General features: G+C 40.1%; 2 protein-coding genes across 3 annotated transcripts; both read right to left on the reverse strand.

Annotated features, from left to right (window-relative positions):
* Positions 1–537: 537 nt before the first annotated feature.
* ube2z (ubiquitin-conjugating enzyme E2Z) lies at positions 538–10,558 on the reverse strand. 2 transcript variants are annotated; one of them, XM_056401704.1, is made up of 8 exons: positions 9,698–10,557; positions 9,127–9,611; positions 8,570–8,642; positions 7,381–7,568; positions 7,073–7,184; positions 4,839–4,951; positions 4,586–4,676; positions 538–3,103 (listed from the first exon to the last, which is right to left on the reverse strand). In XM_056401704.1, the coding sequence occupies exons 2-8, from the start codon at positions 9,591–9,593 to the stop codon at positions 2,921–2,923; spliced, it is 1,227 nt and encodes a 408-aa protein (XP_056257679.1). In that variant the 5' UTR covers positions 9,594–9,611; positions 9,698–10,557; the 3' UTR covers positions 538–2,920. The 2 variants fall into 2 exon arrangements, with proteins under 2 accessions (XP_056257679.1, XP_056257678.1); XM_056401703.1 differs by having other exon boundaries at positions 9,127–10,558.
* Positions 10,559–14,366: 3,808 nt separating this feature from the next.
* On the reverse strand, positions 14,367–20,472 carry atp5mc1 (ATP synthase membrane subunit c locus 1). The gene is made up of 5 exons (XM_056402493.1): positions 20,360–20,472; positions 18,695–18,742; positions 17,606–17,686; positions 16,364–16,542; positions 14,367–14,777 (listed from the first exon to the last, which is right to left on the reverse strand). Exons 2-5 carry the CDS (start codon positions 18,731–18,733, stop codon positions 14,663–14,665), a joined length of 414 nt encoding a protein of 137 aa, XP_056258468.1. The 5' UTR covers positions 18,734–18,742; positions 20,360–20,472; the 3' UTR covers positions 14,367–14,662.
* Positions 20,473–21,724: the final 1,252 nt, after the last annotated feature.

Here is a 21,724-nt window from a genome sequence, read left to right on the forward strand (position 1 = left end):
AAAGGAGCCATAGTCGTTTTCATATTTCTCTTTTTTTTGAGGCATTGATGAAGCTTGATGAAGTAAACGTTTAAAACTAAATTAATCTTTCTTTATTTCTAAACCTTCAAACACAGACCTCAGATCAGACCATGGTCTCTGGTGAAAAATCTCCTGCCTCATCTTTATCTAATGTCTCCGAATCACATTTTCGAAATAAGAGAATTCATTCACTGAATAAAAGCTCTGCTTCAAAGTAAGAGTACTTCATAGAAATGTAGTGGAGTCAAAAGTACAATATTTGTCTTTAAGTGTAGTGGAGTAAAATTCAGAAGTTTACAAAAAGAAAAATACTACTTAAGTAAAGTACAGAAATATACTTAAGTACATTACTAAAGTAAATGTACTTTATTACTGTCCACCCCTGCCACTATCCTGCTTCAGCTTTTAAACAAGAGCCACAAAACAAACACCATTGAAAAATACAATAACTGCTGATTGCTAGTGTGAAAATAAGCCGCACACTCACCTCTTAAAAAAGTAAACACTAATTCCATGTATTAGGACTGAACATTTTATTCTGTACTTTTCCAGAACTTCTGTACAATACCAACATTTTCAAGACCTGGAAATGATCACTTCTGTTAGCAACCCAGCCCCCCCTTTACAGAGCCACAGGAGAACCCTGCTTTAAGCACAACACAACACAACCAAACAGGCATATGATCTCTTCACTTACACCTCAGGAAGTCTGCTGCAATCAACATTTTGGCAATCACATATATTCTGTTAGGAGCCGCTCTTCAAATAAACATTCTATAACATAATAAAAGAAAGAAAAAGGAATGCCCTACATTAGTAATACGATTTGAATCTTCATTAAGCTAACCGCTGCCAGTGGCCTTGGGTCTGACAAAACTCTGACAGCAGAGCCAAAGTGCTCTTCGTCTCTAAAGGCAGACACTGGAGGGCAGTGGAAGGCAGAAAAGAAGCTACAACAAGCACAACAGTCATTCATTTGTCCAGTTGTCTCATGTTGAAAAGCTTCTTGAAGAGAGTCTTATAAAGGAGCAGTTGACACTTTGGGAAATACTGTATGCTTATTCTTTTTTCTGGCGGAGAGTTGAATGAGAGGATGCCACCTCAAATAACTGACTAGCTTCAGCTGAATTGGAATGAAGGCTGAAGATTTTCTCCCACATTTTATAGTTGAGTCAAGTGAGAAAAGGAATCTCTGCTACTATGAACAGGTGAAATGATTACAGCCACCAATAGCACGTTCAATATACATTTGGGTGTGTGAGGGCTGAATTAAGACATCTTTAAGAGTGTTTTCTTCACTGAAAGCCCGACAAACTCAGAACAATCCTTACTGTGTTCAGACTGCAAGCAACGCTGCCTGTCAACCACTTTTTTCACGTCCTGTGTTGATGAGTCAAATAAACCGTTGGTTGTGGAAATCAGGCTAATCAAGAGCCCTATTAATGTGATTTTGTGACACCAAATTTGATCTGTGTCGAATCTGACATCTAGTGATGAAAAGGATACCTCTAATTACTGCCATTAGCTGGGGTTTATCTGGTTATTTTAAACAAAAGACAACAAAGCGTTAAATGAAATTCTGTAAAAAACATCAGACTTGCTTTGCCGTCTGTGTGTACCTCTTTATACCTCAGACCCTCATTGAGAGGCAGAGAGAGACAGAGCAGAGTGACTGAGTTACTTGCAGTATGAACAAATGGAAAGTTCCCTTCATCTTGCCTTCGTTTGTTCCCCCAAGCCCAGGAAGGTTCATGCTAAAGCAAAGGATGGTTTGGTTTGTATCTTTACTGGTTAATCAGAAGAGCCAGCGACCCAAAGAACAACAGAGTTTCCTAATAAACAACACACCCTACACACAGCAAATTAGGATTAGTTTCAGCATGACAATGAGGAAACAACATAACAAAAGGAAGGTGGATGTCAATGAAACTGACATTTCTATAACAGCTTCTTATCTGCTAAAGAGATTTACTGTCAGTTCAACAGCACAATTAGAACTGAAAGCTAAGCAGAACTTATTGTATAATACAGAGGACTCGCTGTATTTAGAAACAAGAGGCTGATGTTTTATGTGGCCTGGTTGTGGAGGCAGCGGAGGTCCAGTCTGAAAGGTTAGGTTTCACCCTGACTAAAGGAGACGAGGCACATGGTCTTGGCCAATGTTCACTTTCTCCAACTACCTTCCATAGAAAAAGGTCTGTCTTTTCTTCCTCCCCGCTTGAAATCAAAAAGGCCTGCTTTGATGGACACCATCATCTTTCACTGCTCCAGCCAACTCAGGCCAACGTCCCTTCATCTAGTCCAAACCTGCCTCCACCTCTAAGCCAAAGTGAGCTCCTGGACTTCTCCTTGTAGATCCCCACCACGCAGTCTTACCTCAGGGATCAGTGTATAAAAAAAATGGACTAACTTTCCGTTTGGACTCGTGGATCAAAGTATAACAGCTACTTTAGGATGTTACTATGTGTTCTTTTATCCATTCCTAGTGTGAATTTAAAGGTTTGAGACATGAAACTAACATTTCACAAGCAACATTGGCTGATTAATCTCAAAATTTATCAGGCATTTGGGCAACCATCTTGAGCTTTAGAATTAAACAGGACATCAACATGACAGTTGGTTAGGAAGCTACAGAAGTAGCACAAAAACACCGCTCCAGGCCCAATTCGCCAGCAGTTGTTCATTTTTCATTGTCAAGAGAGTGCTACAATTTCTTCTCTCTGTATCATCCACACAACAGAAGCTTGATTCCAAACCTGAACCCTGGACTCGCTAAAGCCTTAAAGAGAGGCGTTGTGTTCTCTTCTGGAATTTTGTTCCTCCACTGCAAACAAAACAAAAAAAGGTCCCTTTGTCTTTAGCTCTCAGCCTGGGTTTGAGTTCAGCACCATCCAGAGAGTCAGGGGTGGGAGCTGCCCTGGCTGTCCGGGTCTGTCCCTGAGGAGCTGGTGTCTGAGTCTGAATCGTCGTCGTTGTGGTTGTCTTCCGCCAGGCTTTTCTCTCGTATCCGCCTGTGGGTGGCACTGAGGCGAGCCATCAGGCCCTGGTAGTCGAATCTACCACGCTTCTCGCCAAATGGGTCCTGGGTAGAGGAGAAGGATAACAAAAGAAAGCAGTGAACCAAGTGTGAGCACATACAGTAGTGAATGCCACACACAAATAGGGCTGTAAGGGTACATGTATTTGTCCTGAGGAGTTCGGAGTTCATAAGGCTACTACTGATATTAATGTTCATTTTCTGTGTTTGTATTGTGTATGTTTAAGGTCCAGATTAAAACAAAGTTAGCTTGAAATAGCAATAAAAACTAATTAAAAAAGGTACTGACAAAATCTGGAAAACTCTCTTGGCCATTTTGCTTGCACTTTTGAGACAGTCTCTAACTTCAGCTTGTCAGTTGGCATCTGCTGTCAAGTCACCAAGATGCTGGCACGGTTTTCAGAGCCGCACGGTCCTATACACTCACTACACAAGTTGTGTAGGGCTCTGCAAATTATGCAAGGGCCATGCCTCCCCCTTGTGTCAAAGTGTGTCTCAATGTTTACAACTTTGATGAGAGGATGATGCGGAACTATATTTCTGGTCACGAAAAGAGTAAAGAAAACACCATGAGAGAGAATGGCAGGAAGAGCAATCAGGTAAACTTGTTCTGTCCAAGTTTGATGTCAGTAAATAACAGTAATGTTAAGGTGCTAGCTGCAGTGCTTTTCTCCAGTCTGTCTGTCTCATTTAACAGAGCTGTGCAGTGCATCTCTTGGTCTGTGTCTTTCTTTTCAGCCCCCTGCAGGCCTGTTCTGTGAATTTGTGCCTCACAAAAGTGAGAGTGAAATACAACTATTTATTACGTTTGATAAACACCAACCGGTTTATAAATTGCAGCTTGGAAAAGATAACTGTGCTGCGCTTGCACCTCTGTGGGAACCAGTCTAGACGTTATATGGTGCACATCATTTTAAAACCAGACAATGATTATCTAGTCCCTAAGTCAAGGTTTAGTTACAACTGCAAGCTGGAAAACAATGGATTCACACTGACTGTTGATTAAATATTGAATTTAAAATGTTGATTAGCTGGGCATACTGGGCAAAATGGATGCACATCTCTCAGTACATAATAGCCATCATGTGTTCAGCCGAGCCAAACACAGACAAGTGATGGTGTTTATACTCCCTTTGGCTTCTTTCACCTTTGAAAAGTTTGTAGGAATGGTAATTGGGCTTTTTAAAAATGAATTATGTGTACATTGTGTGATTGATTGTGACTGTCAAAGCAGTCGTACTTCTAACGTTTCTGCTTGGATTTTGATGACGAGCAACTGGTAGCATCAAATGAACGCCTACAGTATTTGCTTTTTTTTGACATACTGTATTTGTGATATTGTTCCATCTCTATGTGTTATGTATATTAACAAACCTTTAAAAAAATATATTCAATATATTCAAATATTCATCCGAGAATCCCCTTGCATTCTCACTAAACATAAGCTGACATTAATCTTCAAGATGTCAAATTAAAAGTGGAGATGAGGAGAATGGAAATAAAATAAATAGAAATAAATGTAGTCACCTGCATGTTCTGTCCCTGTAGATGCAGTCTCTCTTTGCAGACTCCCTCGTAGAAATCATAGTATTCAAGGAAGGACTTTTCCATCACACTCCTAGAAACACAGAAGCATACACCAGTTAGCTGATAAACAGAAAGAGTAGAAGAGTAAGTGAAGAAGAACAGGAGTAACAGAGCAAGGAGGACAGAAAAAATGAGAACACGTTACAGACAGAAGGAAATGTGAAGATGAATTGGACAATTATGTTGGTCTCACCACAGAGCCTCAGGACAGGGGACTTTGCCTTCCAGCATGTCACACACTGCCACCCTCATGGTTTCATGGCGGATACACTCGTTGTAGTTCTTACTGTCTCCTGGGTGGCGCTCCTGAGACACACACAAAGCAGAGCATTAACTAGCAAATTAATTGAAAGCACATTAACAAAACAAACAAAGAACGTTACAGAAGATGAGCTGTCATCTGTACTGCTGCTGCTGATGATGAATTAGGTACAGCTGTATGTTGCTGGTGTCAGCTCATACACATTAGTTACAGATCTTCAGAACTGACATTATTCAAGTTGAATCATCTGAATTAAATTAAATATTCTATAGTAGTGCAAATGATGTCTGATAAAGTTAAAGACATTTCTTAACTCATCTAGTCCCAGGCAATGAAACCCTGACATGGCACCCATGAGAGTCGTCATAGATACTATACCTAGCTTTGAGTAGTCTTATAGACAACTCAAAGGGCTTTACACTACAAGCTACATTCACCCACTCACACACACATGCAGCGTTTCTACCATACCCACACACTCACACACTGATGGAGCAGCCACCAGAGGCAATTCAGGGTTCAGTATTTGGCCAAGGACACTTCGACAGGCGGACTTGGAGAAGCCGGGATCGACCCAGCAAACCTTCTGATTAGTGGACAACCCGCTTTACCTCCTGAGTCACAGCCACCCCACTATTTATTAAAATACAAAATTGCAAATCAAAAATGACACATTTACATTTTCCTCACTCTATGAGGCCTTTTTCATTAACTGAACTCGATGACCCATTACTGAAGGTGAAGCCGTTGTCACGGCTTCTGCTTTAATGTCCAGTGTACTCGCCCATCTTGCGAGTGAGCTCCTGAACTTACATTTTGGCACTGCTCAGGAGGTCATACTAAATCAAACACCGCTACTAATAAAGCAGGACTTAATTTAACTAAGACTTGAATAAAAGTTTATGGCAAAACACAGGGAAGATTTTTTTATTCAAAATATCCAATGTGTCTTTTTTCTGCCTTTTTGTACATTTGTAAACTAAAGTATTTGTATAAGTATTTAAAGCACAGTATTTGGGAAAATGCTAGTTTAATTACAGTCCCCAGTACAATTTAGGTAGCGTAGGTATTTTCGGTATCATGTTTGGATTCCAACAGAAAGTTTTTTTTCCACTGAGAGAGAGGGGCTGCGTTCGAAAAGTCTCTTTTTTCTTAGGAGGGTTCCTAACTGAGTGAAATGAGTATCTGAGCAGCAGCCATGATGAGAGCAGGTCCAGTTCTCTACGTGATAAGGAAAGGATAGTCAGCGCTTCCTACCTCTTCTCCTTTAGCATAGGAAACACTGGACCTTCCTTTATGAAAGGAAAAGAGAAATGCCGTCCCACAATTCCTTGGTGCAGCAACATTTAAAGTGACGCATCATTGTAGTCTCATCTCAACAGAGCCACATACATGTAGAAACACCAGAGAAACTGGTCTGTGTTTGTGACTCGATCCAGAAATAATGGAAATCCTTGTCTGATCGACTGAAGCCCAAATCCATAAATACAGATTTCTTCTCTTTAAATCCAGTCAGGAGTCATGAAGAACAAGCAAGTTGAATTTATAGTGAACAATATCATCATCATAATAAAATACTATAGCCTATACATCAATGTTGTTTCACTAAACCCCCTCCCATTGTTTAAAGCACCAAAAATGTATTTTCTTCACTTAAAATGTATAGAAATGTCAAAATGACTGACAGGAAACTATAAACTTCTGTCTGAATATAATTTATTCTGATCTCTAGCTCAATTCCTTATTTCTTTTTAATTATTATTATAATGGCTCAATTTCCTCTATTTGTATTTTTCTTTAATGATGTCTTATTTCAACATTTCAGTCCAGTTTGCTTTGTTTTTGTGGTTAGGAAAGGAGGATTTATCCTCCATGTGTTATAAATTAAGTTAGTTTAAAAAAAAGTGTAACTGCAGTCAGATTCTCTCAACAACGCAGTTGTCTTTTCGCAAGTCCTAATGAATTCTCCTTCACATCTTTCCTTGACCTCATGACGTTTTCCATCGAGGTTGAGGAGAAGTGGTTAGGAAAGGAGATTATTAGCCAGAGAGGGTCAGCCTGTCGACCCTCTACTGCAGGTGGAGCCAACCATTAAAAGAGCCAAAACACAGCTGCACTGTCTTAAAGAGACACATCACATCCTGTACAAACACATCTCACAGTACCTGTTCAAAGCCAGGTTCATTGTGATAGGGGTTCTCTGTCATCAGAGACTGGATGGAGATGAGGACAGATGAGATGCTCTGGGCTGGACTCCATGCTGGGCCTGTCCATGTCCTACGCACACACACAAACACACACACACACACAATATATATATATATATATAGTAGTTAGCAGTATAGTTACTCCAAGTTGCATGACAGAAGCACATGAAACAAACTACATCTCTCTCACCATGACAACCATCCTTAATGGATTCCTGATGAGACAAACATATACTATGAAAGTGATTAAGTGAACCCTGACTCACCCCAGGATGCTGAGGCACACCTTGCCGTTGCGGTAGAAGTTGGGGTTAAAGCGGACAGTGTTGTGTCCCGTGGTGATGAGTTTGACCCGGGGTGGGTGGATAGGGTAGTCCGGGGGGCAGCGGAACAAGAAGAGAAAGAAGCCACCCTCGTATGGTGTGTCAAATGGCCCTGTGATCAGGGCATGGATCTGCAGGGACAGAGAGAAAAAAGTTATGTCAGGAGATAGAGAAGTTAGATTAATGGACGAAAGGTAGAAAGGATGACGGGGGAAGACAAGAGTGGGATGAATAAGAGAGATCATGAGAGATATACATGGGGAGAGAGGGATACTGGTGATGAACAGATCATGGAGCAGAAAATCTGACCTAGAAAACAACTGATAACATCCAGATCCCACTGCGAGGAACCAATGTAGAAATGAGAAGAACATGAAGTGTCAGTGATTCTTTGACCTAAAAACTTCACTGTATGTGTACTGATTTGTTAATGGTGGTTTCCAGTATAGTTTCAACACTAGTTAAACTGGGAAACCCTGTGTGGCAGTCAATGTGTGACACATGCTGGAAAACAATATTTGTCAAACTCAAACATGCTACAATTAATTTATAAATAATTTAACCACGCATATCAACCACAGTTTTCAAAATAACAGCTGCAACTATGGAAACAGTTTTCATCATCAATTTACCTTTTCAGCATTAAAGTTCATTCTTGATCTTGGAAACCTTGATAACATGATCTTTACTTAAGGTTCACTTACAAGCTTTTTCCAGGGTTTAGGGTTTAGGGTTTGCTCCATTGTCATGGAGATGGCTCAGTTATGCGACCTTAGTATGACAGCTGACCCATCTCCATGACAACTGGGCAAATTCCATCGACCTACTGTAAAGACAGTGAGATGTGGTTGAAAGTACTGGAAAAAAGCTACATGTAGAGATCGAGTTCAGGTAACTTTGTCAAATTCATCTTTGTATTCTATTTTTTTATTTTATTTCTAAGAACAGATTATTATTGCTGCTTGCTTGTCATCCAGCAATTTCAATGCTTGTGATCATACAGAAGTTGCACCAAGCTGGTGGTCATTCGCTTGCCAATCAGTTCATTTCGGATTTAATTTTATCAGAACACTGGAAAATGACAAATGTAAATGGGTCATAGTGTGAATGCTTTGTCAGACAGGACCCTTACCTTGGTCATGTCTTGAGGATCAGGGACGACAAACATCCCTGGTGGAGGTTCCTTGTAGATTGACATGATATCCCTGCAGAGACAGACAGAGCAGGAGGGAGACAGATGAGGTTCCTCAAAGGGCAAAGTAATTGTACACAGATATCTGTCGCTGAAACTTCTGCTACTACATTTGTAAATACTTTTCTCACTGCTTGTGAATACCTGACTATATACTACAAGGAGTAGGTGAAAAATATATTTTTGTCATTTGAATGAACTTCCCCTTTAATAAGTAGTCTAGTCTAGAGTGTAGATTAAAACAAACTAAAGCAGCGGTCCTAATATGATCCTAATGTGACCTGCACATTATTTTCTGTATTCAAGTAAATCCTGAAGTTTCCTTAAGTTTGCGATCAATTTAAGTACCCAAAGGTTTCTAGTGATGACAGAAGCTTTCTAGAAAGCTTTCACTTTCGCTTTTACACACTCCATTATGATTTTGGACGTCTGCTGACCTGAAAGCGCTAAATTATTTATTCAAAGGCGATTTTGCCGCTTTGGATTGTTTTTATTACCTCTTTATCCTCAGGATGCATTGCTGGGAAGCTTTCTCGTTGTCCCAGTCCGTACTGAGAGTAGGGTCCCAGGAAGTGGCGTGGATTTGGGACAGGAGGCCCGCTCCTGCCACACCGGCCACACCGCCGACCCCAAGACCAATACCGGGGAGAGGTGAGGATGCGTGTACGGTTGGAGACACGGCCACGACCGGTGGCGACGTGCCGGGGGTGAATGTGTTCCCAAACCCGGCAGGGGTAGCAGTGACAGCGGACACAGGGGCCACCACAGCGGTTAGGCCACTCTGCGCGGCCGCAACGGGAGGAGGATAGGCCGTGTTGGAGCTGGAGTGAACACCGGTGACTGTTGAGTTCCCTCCCGGAAGAGAGTTGGCCAAAGTCGGCAGAAGCGAGGCTCCGCTGCCCTGTACGGTTACGCCTAAGCCAAGGGCACTGCTGCTGGACTCCTCTCCAAAGCTGTCCGCCATGGCTCGGAAGCTAGCAAGCTAGAGCAAAACCGTTGGTGTTGACTAATTTATTATGCTAACTGTTAACTAGCGTTAGCTGTAGTGACAGTTGAGTGCCAAGTTACCTCTGCTTGTTTTGTTGTCCAGCAGGATCAGAGAACAGTCGAACGGTGTAGAAGCGAGCACAGAGCCGAGGCCAGAAAACAAGGCATTTCTTCCCACGACATGGCTATTTATCGTTGGCTTAACTGTGTTTTTCCTCAGGCCCCCAAAAGTACCAAGTCGTCAGCTAAATTACCTAGCCTGCCTTTCTTCGGCTTATGAATCAGTTCACCGCCTGGTTGTTATCGGTTTTAAGGAATATAGTATCAGAATACTATGTTTTATACCGACCGCATCCCCACCACTCCATTAACATAACGCCAACTTCAGGATCTGATTTCTCAATAATCAAGCTACACTCAAATGATATCACACTGGGACATCCGGTGGGAACCTTCAAAATAAAATACTCTTTGACGTGTTTGAATGCCACTGACAGTGCTACGGTGAAAATTACATTAGGTTTTTCACTAATAATCAAAGTATTTCATGAATAATCTGTGATAAATATAGATCAATTGAAATCCTTTTCATATCAAGTCCAAGCCACACTTGCCGATGCCACAAACAGACATTATTGTGGATGTTAGCGCCCAGTACTGTGAATCTACCGCCAAATTGTCAAAATGTAGTTAAAGTTTGTCAAACACATCGAAAATAAAACAGAATCAATAAATACTATTTCAGGTTAAATAATTAAACTGACTGAAAAAAATAAGGCCAATTATTTTCCTGTAACCTCCAATGTAGGGGAACTGTAGTGCAGCAGATAAATTTGTTAATGGAAGGTACTATTCATTTTATGACTAAAGCATAAAGCATGAAACTTTCTCCAGTTTTAAATCCCTTTTTAAAACTTTTTTTTCTTTTAAAGGCCTCATCTTCGTCCAATTTTTCATTTATTTCATTTTATTTTATTTCATTGTTGATTTATTCTTGTTTGTATCATTTTGTAAAATACTTTGTTATCATTTTAAAGAAAAGTGCAATACAAATAAAAGCTCATTATTGTTATTATCATTTTTATTATCATTATTATTAGTAGAAGTAGTAGTAGTAATAATTCCTTTATTTATACAGCAACTTTAAAAACAAGGGTTTGCAAAGGGCTTTGACATAAAAGCATAAACATACAAGAGAAAGAACTCGAACAACAACAGGGACATATAAACCCGTATAGGAGCCCAGGCAGGCAACTCAAGCTAACATAAAGCAACAGAATTAGATAAAAGAGTTAATTCAAATAAGGGCATAAAGGGGTAAAAACAGTAAGTAACAGTGCAATAAAATAAGGTGAAGAAGAGATAAAGGAAATAAACAAATAGAAACAGATCAAAATAAGAGATAGAGCAATAAGGAATAAAAGAAGCAATAAAGGAAATAAAAACAAATGGAAACAGATAAAAACACTTGTAAAGAGATAAAACAATAAGGAATAAAAATAAAGATAATAAGGATAAATTACATAATAACATAATAAAAACAATAACAGGAAATAATAGCAGTACAAAAAAATTGAGGATGTTAGGGAACTAAAGCTAAAGGAACTAGGGCCCTGATGTCAAAAGCACGGTCACCTTTGGATTTGAGCCTCGACTTGGGACTTTGCTCATAAGATGTCAGCAGTTCTGATATGTAGCTTGGAGCCAGACCAGTGCAAGCTTTAAAAGTGATCAGTAAAATCTTAAAATATATTCTAAAACCAACAGGAAGCCAGTGTAGGGAAGCTAAGATTGTGGTGATGTGATGTATGTTAAAACCTAGCGGCTGCATTTTGAACGAGTTGGGGCGAGACAGTGCTTTATGAGTAATTTCGGAAAGGACAGAGTTGCAATAAACAAGCCTGGAGAAGATGAGGGCGTGGATGACTTTTTCAAGGTCCGATTTGCAAAGAACTGATTTGATTTTGGAGATGGTGCGTAATTGATAAAAACATGAGTGTACGACTTGTTTTATGTGTGACTCAAAGGTGAGGTTGCAATCAAATATCACTCCTAAATTCCTGGAAGTAGGTTTGATGTGGGCAGCTAGAATATTAAGGCTGTTCTCGATGAGATGGGTGGGGTTTTGTAGATTGAACAGTATTACTTCTGATTTTGAGTGATTCAGCTGAAGAAAGTTTTCAGCCATCCAACAGTTAATATCACTGAGACAGTCTTTGGCAGCAGCTAGGCTTCCAGGGTCCTCAGGTCTAAAGGGGAAGTATATCTGTGAAAAATCAGACCTACAACTGAACCTTGCGGTACACCACAGGCAATTGACAAGGACATAGACTCAAAACTGCTAAAATAACTGTGGATTTCCCTACTAGTGTGTATAAAATGCAGTCTGGTAGGGTGATTTGTTGGCTTATGTCCTTGACTTTATTTGTAAATGACATTAAAAACGTATTGCATAGCTCTTGAGAAGCATCGGTAAGATCACAAGGGGAGATTCTAAAACCTTTAATAAAATTCTGGGGTTTGAAGGTTTGCTGAAATCAGATTAGAATAAATTGCTGCTCTTGCATCTTTAACCGCCTTTAGAAAGTGTGTCAATGCGTTGTCGCAGTAATTCTTTCTTCTATATTCTTGTTAATGCAGCTGTCAGTCAGAATATAAGCATTTGTCAATGTTGTCAATGTGGTATATAGCTACCTTAACACCTGGAAATGGTGGGGTCTGCAGTCCGAAGGCTCTAAGCAAAATTATGTTACATGGACATAGCAGCAAATAGGCATCTTTATTAGAACAAAAATGCAATTTTGGCAAAGACATGATTATAACAGAGAAATGGAGCTAAAACTGGAAAAATGCAATGCTGAGGTCAATGACCTCTCAAGGTCACCAGAGATCAGATATATATTGCATCCATGTCTGAAATAAAACCTTGGGGTATGTAAATTTTATGCTGAAACTTTCATGCTTTAGTCCTAAAATGCACATTCGGTTTGCCTATCTGTCCCACTACTGGTCCATTCGGTTCTAAGGAACTGAGACTGGACATAAGACCAGAGTCAGTCATGTTCAAATTCTCCTCAGTCCAACTGGGTTGGGTAGGGTCTCGTTTTACTGCAGTAGGTCTCAGGACTGTTTGTCAATATGTCCAATGCCGGAGAGGAGATTAGTATATGTTGTATCTGCTCCGATCATGTGGTACATCACAATCACTACAGGAGAAAACTGTGTTTTGAGGTGAGAGGGATAATGAGAATTGTGAACTTGACAGCTCACCTGATATTTGTTTTGATGAACGGAGTTTATTGCAGCAAAATCAGTAGCCTATGAGATTTTTTTTTAATTAATTGGGTTTTGAAATTTGATTCACACATATTAAATAGATTAGGACATTGTCTTTTGTCTATTTATATCATATGGCCCAGTTGACTACAGAATGCTTTATTGTTGTTGATTTTGCACCAGATGAGTGGAGATTTGTTCAAGACTTGCAAATGGGAAATATAAACAGGAAATACAGGAACTATTGTGATTCACGCAGGAGACATTTCACATGGAACAATAATTCCTGCTTCTAATAAGTACTGGTGTAATCTGCTCCATTGCTTCTGGTTTTAATAGATATTGATCTTTCCATTTTGGAGTGATCACTACAGGTTCCTCATTTTTGATCAGGCCCACATCATCTTTAGACATGTCAGCGTACAAAAGTGTGTTCCTGGAGCCAATTGTGCACTTCTCATTGTAAGAAAATGTGATTGACAGCTCTTTAAAAGTTTTGACCTCTAGATTGTAAGAAACACGCACTGCATCAGTTTTTACATTTCCAGACCCACAGTCCCAAGTCCCTAGAATCACACCCAGGAGCTACTGAAACATGAACCATGACCATGAAAAAGCTCCAGTGGCTCACCTGGTAGAGCGCATACCATATAGGCTCAGTCCTTACTGTAGCGGCCTGGGTTCGAGTCTGACCTGGGGCCCTTTGCTGCGTGTCATTCCCTCTTTCTCTCTCATTGTCACTATAATAAATACAAAATGCCTCAAAATGAACAAAAAAACTCATTCCAGTTTGTCTGGTACACAAACACAAACCCCATCATTCCAAAGCAGCTAGCCTGTATCTAAACTATCACATTTTTGTCCTGCCGCAACAGTTTAACCTCATACTCTGAGCATACAGGCGCAGTACAGTGTAATGAAGCTGCCAGCATTAGGTCCGTCGCCTTCCTTCATGTGTGCGCCTGCTGTATCAGATAGCTATTAACGGCTCTTGGATGGGTCTAGGAGCTCCCATTCACACACACACACACACACACACACACACACAGCAGCAGCAGCGCCTCAGCCTCACACAGCTTTAATTCTTATTAGTGCTGCTATCATGCAAGCAGTTGTAACAATTCACTTATAAGTACCACCATTATCATTTTAACAGCCAGTCTGACAGTACTTGAATACAGCAGTATATAGGTAGTTAGTATAAAGGTTTAATGCTTGCCTTTTAAGATTATTTACTGGACTTTTAACTCCTTACATTACAATAAAAACTGAGAAAATGGGTGCATTCAAATAAAATTGAACTTGTTCCACAAGAATAAATAAACATTTAGTTTCATACATAACCAAAGCTGGTGGTTCTCTCTTTTCCTGACCATCATATTGTGAGAATAATTTCTGGACAGTATTTTTATAGCACATATATGCAACAGTCAATTTTCCTGACAAAGAAAATAGATAAAAACACTGCACACTGTTTAGTTATCCCAACCATTTATTTTGGACAGATTATTTCAACCGAAGTGAGGTCTGACATAAAACTTCAGAAAAACAAAAATAAGTGTAGGAACATACAAATGTAAGATTGGAGGTTCGTTAACCTCAGATGTTTAATATCTCTTCCGTTGATTGGAATGGCCTATCAGCTCGTTCAGAGTTCCCGTTCCGGAAACCCCCCTCCGGATGGAAGGAAGGGAGGGAGAAGGGAGCAAGGAGGGGAAAGGTGGGAAAACGGGTTTAGTGAGAGAAAGAGGTGTGGGTGTGTTTCCAGGTTTACATGGCGAACAAGATGAGGAACGCCACCATCAGACAGAAGAGACCCATAGCCTCAGACAGAGCAAAGCCCAGGATGGCATAGGAGAAGAGCTGCTGCTTCAGGGAGGGGTTCCTGTGGAGGAGGGCACAGAGGCAGGACAAGTCAAATATACACTCAGTCCAGAACACCAGCTATTACTAATACAGTCCTGCAATAAATCCTGCCGTCATGAAGGTCATCGTGTTATGTTGCTGTTGAAATCGTGATAATGGGGCATTGATTCATCTGTATGAGCAGTGTGGAGTCTGCAATTTGTGGTGCATTTATCAAAGTGTTTTTTTTTAGCCCATCTTCATTGATTTGAATGGCTGGACAAAATATCAGTAGATGCTACAATTTACAAATGTTCCCCAAACACCTCAAATTTAGGCTATCATTAGACACTAGCTAGACAGCTGTACACAGAGAAGCCTCTATTCTCAGTTAACACGGTGTACGCAAGTCAGACAGGTGCGGCCAAAACGAGTTCAATTGAAAGGAAATAAGAAATAAGGTTTTAATGTCATGTTTTACCTGAACTGAAATGGTGAGAAGGCGACAATATGAACTGATAGATCCACAACGCCTAACATCGGCCATCACCATGTATTATTTACCATATCAATATTTAATTTTTTAAATATCATGGTTATCAATCCCAGTGTATTGTGACACCCCTGCTTCAAACTGTATAAACAAGCTAAACTATATAAACAGTTTAAACACCTCAGGTAGTTTTTAACTCTAAAAAACACCAAAAGTCTGCTTGGTGCGTTTAGGATCTCACTGGTTGAGCAGCTTTTGTTGGCAACTTTTTGGTTAACGAGGCTGCTTTTGCTGAATTTTGTACTTTATTTGCCATCATGCTCCTGTTTGTACACATGTAGTTTTTGTCAAGAATGTGATTAAATGCTCACATTGTCGAGCCCTGCTGGTGCTAGCCGAGAAACAGCCAGTCAAATGGGCCTTTTACAGGGCACGTACTAAAGATGGACATTTGTTTGAAGTCATTTCATTAGTAAAACGGTAATAGCCACCTTACAGTGCCTCAGATCCCATGCCCTTTAAGCCACACTAGCTGGCAAGAATAATGATTTACCTGCTTCTACACTAGGTCAATGGCATGGTCACTGGCTAATTTTAATCTGTGAACACAAATTACATAATTTGTGCCCTTTCATTCTTGTCACATTACTATTAGCGCAGAGATGTAAGTAGGAGGTTTTTGTGGATATTCCAGTTAAATGGGTGTTGGTATTGAAGCACCCACAAAGACAAAAAGGTAATAATCACTTTCATTCATTCCGTTTCCACTCCCTCAAAACCACTGTACAAAGATTTTGACGCTATACTGGACTCTGTTGCAGCTTTGCCTGTCATCTGCAGGGTGTACGGCAATGTGGCCGACTGCAGTGGGAAATAAACTGGATGTCCATGTACAATGTCATCTAAATGAGAAGCTTGAATTTAATGGTTTGTTTTGGACAGATACTGTGGTTACACTTCAGTTTGCCTGTTATATAGTCTTTGACATCACTTTAAACAGTTCTATGTACAGGTCCTGTGCACGCTTAGATTACTGAAGACTATTTTAAAACAAATGATAGTGACAAAGGGGATCAAACTGCAGTGTCATGGCTCTAAATATGTATGTAAAAAAAAAAAAAAAAAATTGTTACCTGGCATAGCCAATGATGAGGCTTCCGAACACTGTTCCGATTCCAGCTCCTGAGCCAGCCACACCCACTGTGGCAGCACCAGCACCAATGAACTTGGCGGCAGTGTCGATGTCTCGGGAGACAGCGCTGGTCTGGAAGGAGCGGGTTGAGACTACAGACTGGCTGACTGGCAACAAGGCCTGGGAGAGGAAAGATTACAGTATTAGTTGCCTTGGCAACGCACCAGCAAAGAGTCAATAAGTCATAGTGGCTATGCACTGTGATTTTTGAGAATCAGAAGGCATTAGTGTAAATATACAGACTTTTGTACATTAATTTATTCAGATTTATCCACTGCTTACAGAACACTGAATCAAAAGAAACCACCGACATTTGTGACCCAATATATTGTTAAACCAAAGATGTAAAGGGGGTTACACTCGACAAAATTGGGAATTTCACTGAATATCATTAAAGAAATATATTTTAATTGTAAAAACGACAGAAACTGAAGTGGGAAAGAATTAGTCAATCGTTGCCAAGTAATGAGATACGTTTATCATATTTCAGTCCTTATTGTTAGTACTTATAATCCGTATGCATAAGCTTTGAGAGTTGATGCAAACAATTACATGTTAATTACTTATGAAAAAAGAAAATGTACAAATGTAGTGTATGAACAGACAGCTGAGACGACCTTGGCCACTACTGTCCTGCAGGAATTAGAACTATATATTACAGAACATAGTGCTGTGTATCGCCATCATAACAGCAAGAAAAAAATAACCCAAATATGCCTCCATGCTGTGTCAGAATGACCTTAGAAGAAAAGACGAATTTAGGCTCAAATGCTAGAATGTCCAGCACAGTGTCAAGATATACTGGTTTGGGATGAACTGGACAGAAAGTGAAAGCAAAGAAACTTACAAGTGCAACACCCTTGTGGGAACTTCTGCAACAGGGTTGGGATGAAGCTTCCAAACAATATATAATTTCCATTGTCAAAAGAAGTTGCAACAAGTGTGTTTGGCTACTGAATGAGTAGGTGCTTTAATTCCAAAGTTCAGCGGGACATTAAACTTTGTAAATTTCAACAGCTGGAAAACTGGGGTGTTGTAAAACTTGACCAATAGTGTATACACTGAGAGTCGATGACTATGGTCCGTCCCCATGTACATCCCTATACTAATTAGGTGTGTGAGAAGGAAGCAAAAGCAGTTTAAAAAGAAATGGGAGGAAGATTGTTTTTGTGAAACCACTGACCTGCTGCTCCACTGTGGCTTCAGGTCTGTTGAAGAGGGAGACTGAGACTGGCCGGGCAAGGACTCTGGACCCCCCACGCAGCTACATACAGACAAGAAAACTCATTACAACCAGACATACACCCTCGGAAGCTGGATTAAACAACATGTTCACACTGTGTCATCCTAGGATTTATACCACATATGACCAAAACAACAAAGTCTCTGCAGCTGTTTTAACAGCATCATGAAATCAATTGATAGAAAGTAGCTACAATTGGAAAATGATCAGCAAATTGCACAAATCCTGCAAATCAACAGTTTCATGACTGCAGCTTTTTCAGCCATATCATCATCATCATCATCATCACCTAAAGATAATCAAGCGAAGAGAAAAAAAAAAAAAAGGATTATACACTGAATTTGCCAATACTAAATATTTAACTTAAACCTGTTAAGACAGTATCTCTCAACCCCTTAAAATAAATCAATGTCTCTGCATGACTATTTACATGTTACAGCTTTGATGTGATCATGATTTGTGACCACTTTTATCCAAGTGAACTGCAAATTCTCACACTTAAGAAGCCAAAACAGATAACATTGGGCATGTTTGCTTTACTATTAATCAGTTCTCATAGTTGCATATTATTATTCTGTTGATCAATTAAAATCTGCTGGTCCATTGCATCCAATGCCACAAATAAGAGAGAAGACTGATTTAAAGCCAATTTTGATTCACATATTTCTGCACCAGTAATGTATCCACTCAATCCACCACTAGAGTATTGTGGCAAGCTTGCACTCTGGTGATCACTGATCAGGTGTAAATATGGAACATTGTTCTCCACAACACCTCCATGACTGAGATGCCCAACATACTGCAGGGTCCGCTAGCTAAATGACATCAATTCTGCAACTGTCATAAAGAGCATGGACCAAGTGGCTGCTATCCACTGACACTGGTAACAGTTAAAACTACAGTGTCTTTGAAATCAAAGAATATTATATGTACCAACTTTCAAAGCTAGAAGCTTCACACACCCCAAGGGACCTTACTTGTACATATCTAAAGATTATCATCTTATTCCAAGTATGACAGCTGACGTACCACAGCAGGAGAAGTGACGAATTTGGCGCAGGCATACATGGCTGGAACCTGTAGAGAGGGGAAACATACAACTTCAGTCAGCATTTCCATATACAGTCGCTTTTGGCTGATCAAACAGCATATTCAGTGACCTGGTTAAACGATGCATGTTCACAGGAACCAAACCTGGAACTATTTTAGATATGACAGTATCACTAACACCTGTCACAGGTGGAAAGTGATTATGAACACAAGAGAAAGTTGGACATCTAGTGGTCATGATGGAGGAGAACCTGTGACACTGTAACAAGACAGTACACCACTATATTAGAGAGCAAAATATTGATGCATACACTTTTGGAAATGACCAATTTTCATAGAAATTCATGTATGCAATACATCATGTATATCCATTTACTTCACAAGGACACCGTGACTTCAAGGTTATAACTATGGCAGCTTCTCAGGATTCAGAATTCAAATAAAATTGTGCAGCTTTACTGTCTGAACAGAAGAGGATTCAAAGGTGAAGGCTGTAGCCCTTTGCCATAGTTTCCTCGGGCAGAATTGTTGCTACAGTATACTGCCTTGAGGTTGCTTTAAGTTCAGTTCAGGGTCAAGGTACACACATGCTCATGTATGCAAGTTTCCATCAAAACTGAAAATGATGATGTTTTACCCTGGTCACTGGAAGGAAAATCTGGAGTATGCAACGGTCAAGTCTAGCAACAAGTAGATTAAGGAGGAGTGATACACTAATCTGTTTCTCCAGGCCAGTTCAGCCAAGAAGCTAATGCAATTGCATCGACTACTGCAAGGATCATCTCCACGAAAACTGCTGAATGTCCATACAAGCTGTTGAATGAACGGCTTTAAAATCACTCCCACTTCGAGACGCCATTAGCTAAAACCCCGAGGACATTTCTGCTTGGAAGTTTCACCTACTCCAAGATGTGGTATTCAGTAAATAACAGTATTCAGTGAAAACCACCATTACGATTTCAATTATGGTAAAACCAGAAAGAAGGTTAACTTGCGTGACCGTGTCACCCGATTAAACCTGGGTTTGGTTGCTTGTCGTGATATGAGGGGGGCGCCGGAGCTAAGCTAAGTTGCTAAGCTAACCAGCCCGCAGTCGTGAAGGTCAAAAATGAACCACAGACGGTCACATGGGCCCTGGAAATCAGGTACAGTGCACTCCCTACTACAATGACACGTAACTGGGCTGTAGTACAACGGCAATGTGCGACATGACACCGCATGTATCCGACAGAGGTGTCCTTGTAGCGGGAGACTCATTCAGCGCACGGTAGGCCCGGATTGTCAGACATTTTACGTGCAACTGCCTGTCAACGGAGCTTGGCCGCGCCGTGTCCGGTGTGTGACCCGCTGCTTGCACCAGCTATACGACAACAACATCGACTGGCCGACACTCACTCTTCATGCTACTACCGCGCCATGAAATGTCTTGTAGTTAAACCGAGGGCACACATACCGATCAGCTCATAAGTCATTCCCCAGAACCAAGTCATTGAATGGCCGACCAAGCTTGCTAGCTATCGAATATTAGCAATGACAGCTAGCAAACCAAGCGTCTGCAGACAGCTCATGCAGAGACGTTTAAATGTCAAAAACTGTCTGAGTTGTGTAGAGAAAAGTGTGTAAGTTAAATAAACGCAACATTACCGGTTTGTTACGGCTTTCGGAGGGTCCGGGGTTAGCTGCTTTCGCACACAGCGGCAGTCAATGAATGTAGGATGGAGCAAACGTTCACCTTGTCATTTATAAGCTCAGCGTCTACGTCCTAAACGGCCATTGGCCAGATAGAACCCTCCTTCATTCATAATTGGCCCATCACCATATCACGTACGTCCTTCCAGCCTATCGGATAGAGCTTTACTGAACCACAAGTTTTTGATTGGTCGGAAGGTTTATAAAGGTGGGACCAAAGGAACTTTCATTAATTTTATTGGACAGTATTGCCGGGAACGTCGAGCTTACGAGGAGCGACCTTTCAAAGCACATCCAGTGTCCTATGTACCTATTGGTTAGTGTATGGGAAGTCCCGCCCACACTGTTAGGTCCGTTTGACTTTATCAGAGACAGCTGTATAGAGGATCATTGACTTTATGTGCTGGTTAGAATATGTTTTCTTAAACTTAAACTCATAGATCATACAAGGAAACAAGAAGGTACAAGGAAACAAATTATCTTTCCTATAATAAATAATAACATCTAATTTCTCTAAAATAAATAGTCCTACATAACATATCAAAAACATGGTAACATCAATCCAAAAGGATTCATAAAATAAATGTAGAATTAACCCTAACCCTTTGCCAGCGGGATTCAGAAAGATCAGTTCTATATATAAGTGCTTTGTTGGATAGATTAAATGTATAATTTTAAAATACACCTCACTAACTTTATTGTGGACAAAACATAAGTCCAAATCAATTCCCAATTAATGTTCAGAAAAATGATTATTCCAATATCCTTTGTGTCGATGTCATTCAACAAAACATCTCCCTTAAATGTTGACTGTTCATCAGACACATTGCTGCTTTGCAACAGTCTTAAAAGAACATGCAGATACTGTGTCAAACACTATATTCTGGTGCCGGTGTTGGGATTCCAAATGTCTTTGAGATTTCACTGTATGTAATAAGGAACCGTTCTCATTAATCAATTGTGAAATCAGCAAAGTATTGTTTTGGACCCATTTGCCATAGAAGATTTACTTATTTATGCTATATATTTTTTATTATTCCAAGTCAAATATTTGTGGGGAGCGGTAGTTTGTATAAGAAGCCAAAATAAAAGAACCTGCCTGTGAAAATTAGAGGGAGCTTATTTATATCAAAATGCATTTAAGAAGAAACTCTATACCCTAAGTTTACCATAACTTAGCTTTATTCTCAACCTAATGTTTACTCCAGTTAAACTTAAAAATGATATAGAACAAAGGAAGTCTAGTAAATTTTAGCCTTGTTGGTTGTATGGATTACATAAGATATTTCTGTTAAGATACTGAGGCTTGTTTTTCCATAT

Source organism: Seriola aureovittata, chromosome 17, assembly GCF_021018895.1.
Source record: "Seriola aureovittata isolate HTS-2021-v1 ecotype China chromosome 17, ASM2101889v1, whole genome shotgun sequence".
In the NCBI taxonomy this organism is placed as follows: domain Eukaryota; kingdom Metazoa; phylum Chordata; class Actinopteri; order Carangiformes; family Carangidae; genus Seriola; species Seriola aureovittata.

Bases quoted from the DNA above. Each gene is read 5' to 3' on its own strand.
- ube2z (XM_056401703.1), bottom strand. From the start codon at position 9,593: ATGGCGGACAGCTTTGGAGAGGAGTCCAGCAGCAGTGCCCTTGGCTTA. The intron at 7,569-8,569 runs GTAAGGGTCCTG...CTGTCCCTGCAG, and splicing joins ATCCTCAAGACATGACCAAG to ATCCATGCCCTGATCACAGG. The intron at 4,677-4,838 runs GTGAGACCAACA...CTGTGTTTCTAG, and splicing joins CCCTGTCCTGAGGCTCTGTG to GAGTGTGATGGAAAAGTCCT.
- atp5mc1 (XM_056402493.1), bottom strand. From the start codon at position 18,733: ATGTATGCCTGCGCCAAATTCGTCACTTCTCCTGCTGTG. The intron at 16,543-17,605 runs GTCAGTGGTTTC...TTCCTCTCCCAG, and splicing joins AAGCCACAGTGGAGCAGCAG to GCCTTGTTGCCAGTCAGCCA. The intron at 14,778-16,363 runs GTAACAATTTTT...CCTCCTCCACAG, and splicing joins CTCATCATTGGCTATGCCAG to GAACCCCTCCCTGAAGCAGC.